This window comes from Ipomoea nil, unplaced genomic scaffold (assembly GCF_001879475.1).
Source record: "Ipomoea nil cultivar Tokyo-kokei standard unplaced genomic scaffold, Asagao_1.1 scaffold0146, whole genome shotgun sequence".
Classification (NCBI taxonomy): Eukaryota; Viridiplantae; Streptophyta; class Magnoliopsida; order Solanales; family Convolvulaceae; genus Ipomoea; species Ipomoea nil.
The window spans coordinates 2,202,677-2,205,220 of NW_017616574.1; the positions used below are offsets into that span (position 1 = coordinate 2,202,677).

The following is a 2,544-nucleotide window of genomic DNA, read 5'->3' on the forward strand; positions in this document are numbered from 1 at the left end:
ACTATGGGTTTCATATTGGGGATTGTTTATGATGGGATTATGATTACCGTTTATGCCTTGTCGTAACTGCTTTATCTATTGTGAGATGCTTATACTTGCCATGTCTACTGCTAGTGTCTAGCCTTAACTGTTGAGTCATTCCCGGTTTTAAAAGCTAGAGTTCGTAGGATATATCTTCATGCTCATAATGGTTTTCGTATATCTATATATATCTCTATATGTATTGTATTTCAACGTGTTGGAGTGGGTTACCAGCATCTCTCGCTGAATAGATATATTTGGCTTTCAGGCACAGAAGAATAAGTCACTGGAGCGCGCTAGAACTTAGAACGTAGAAGTAGATAGTTCCCTTTTCGGCCTGCGTGCCATATTATGCATTTACATTATTGAGGATATTAGTTAGTTAGCTTGTGCACCTGGGTTCTCTAGCTCAGGTGTGGCATAGCACCCCGTACACTTGTATTATGTTTTGGGATTTAAAGAGGTAATACCTTTATTTATAAGTTTTAAATGTCTTGAAAATCTGGGGTGTTACACTAACAGAAAGCCTACGCCAGCTCATGCAGCTGACTCAGACGATAGGAGCCATAGTGCTTAATGGGAACAACACTGGCGGGGATGTGTTTAGAAAGATCACGGGACGCAATCCACTGAGTTACTTGGGCCAAGAGGACCCGGAGATCCTCGAGAGTTGGATCCGCACGTTCCATAAGCTGTTCGATGTAGTAGGCTGCCCGATGGATCAACGAGTAGAGTCAGCCGTGTACTACCTTCAAGGAGAAACTGACCACTGGTGGGTAATGGAAGGACCAGATATCAAGGAAAAAGAAGGATTTGATTGGGAGATGTTCAAGACAGTAATGAGAGAGAGGTTCTACCCGGAGCGTGTCAAGGCTACAAAATATGAGGAGTTCTTGCACCTTGAGCAAGGAAGATCGACAGTTCAGGAGTATCATGCCCGCTTTGTGGCGTTGTCTCGTTTCGTTCCAACTTTGGCACCGGATGAGGTCAGTAAGGCTCGAAAGTTTGTTCGGGGACTGCATTTTGATGCACAAAAGTTGTTCGCTGCAACAAAGTTTGCCACGTTGACCGAGGCTTACGACGAAGCTGCTGGTCATTCCAGGATTCAGCAACTCCATCGAGATGCCTTGCATGGATCGAAGAGGAAGAATGAGGGTATGGACGCCCAGTCAAGCAAAGGACATCGATTTAACCCTGCAGGCAGAGTGACAATCGAGGTGGAGAAAGGAAGAACCTAGTGATGAGACAAGGAGTTGGAGCTGGAGGACCATCTAGCGAGAGGAGTAAGGTTTGCCAGAGATGCGGCAAGGATCACCCTAAGAGTACGTGTGGAGGATCACCTGTGATTTGTTTTCCGTGCGGGAGGCCGGGTTATAGAGTTGCAGTTTGTTGGTATTCGAAGACGGAGCAATCCCATGGTACGACCCCGAGCCAGCCACCTAGAGGTCCGACTAGCTAGGCACCCAATAGAGGGATGGGTCGAGGAAATAGGTCGAGAGGAGGTTCTCATGGAAATGGCAATCAAGGGCGAGGAGGAGCTCAGCAAGGACGTGCAGTAGGAGCTGGATCAGGAAAGATTATGGTCATGGGGCAGACCCAGGCTGGAAGACGTGGCGTGGAGAAAGGAAACAATCTAAACTGGAAATTTAGTGCTTTTCTGATTTTGCCTTAGTACTTGTTGACTTTTGTGCATGAGAAAGTTTTGTGCGATTTTGTGTTAGTTATGAGATTTGGAAACCAAAGTGTCACTAGAAATACTTTTGAAAAGTTGGGCAAGAGTGCCGAATGTGAAAGTGAAACTTGTAAGAACAAGTTAGCGAAAAGTAAACAACGAAATCGTTAAAGAACGATTAAAGTTTAAGATAGAAGAGGTAGTTCTGAAAGTAGCGTTTAACCCAAGTAAAGTAAGAACGGAAAGAGTCTATCTTCGTTAAGGAAGACTTAAACAAAGATTCGATTTGAGTTTACGTTGGATCGGGCAATCCTGAAAAAGGAATTGGAAAGTCAAAGGATTGACTAAGAAATTGAAATTTCTTGAAGTGAAGAACTACACTCAATTTTGACTCTAATTGGGATTTGGACAGAGTCGGAGGACCAAGTGAATTTGGGGCCGGATGGGACCGACCCCTTTACCCGACCTGCAAGCGGGTATAGCCTCCGGAGAACAACGGACTCCGTTCCATTGTAACGGAACGTGGTCACGGGCCACGTAGCAGCCCGTGACCTGGGGCCGTGTCAGGCGCGCTAACACCGGCTCTCGAACCGAAACTCTAAGAGAGCCGTTTCCCAAGGACCGCCCAAGCTCAAGCCTTTTTCCAGAATCCTTTTCCAAATCAGTTTGTGTAGAAATCATCTTCTTCTCCTTCCCTTCTATGTAGCTACTGCATCAACATCAAGAAAATCCCATCTTCTTCAAATCATCAATTTTCTTCCTAGAAAATTCAAGGATTCATTCTACAAGCCATCTTAAGTACAAGAAAAATATTTGTGGAGTGTTCTACCACTTCTCAACAAGTTCAACAC

The 2,544-nt window shown here is 45.0% G+C and overlaps 1 protein-coding gene across 1 annotated transcript; it reads left to right on the forward strand.

Annotated features, from left to right (window-relative positions):
- The first annotated feature begins 560 nt into the window (after positions 1-560).
- LOC109174066 lies at positions 561-1,259 on the forward strand. The gene has a single exon (XM_019323361.1). It carries the CDS (start codon positions 561-563, stop codon positions 1,257-1,259), a length of 699 nt encoding a protein of 232 aa, XP_019178906.1.
- The last annotated feature ends 1,285 nt before the right edge of the window (positions 1,260-2,544 follow it).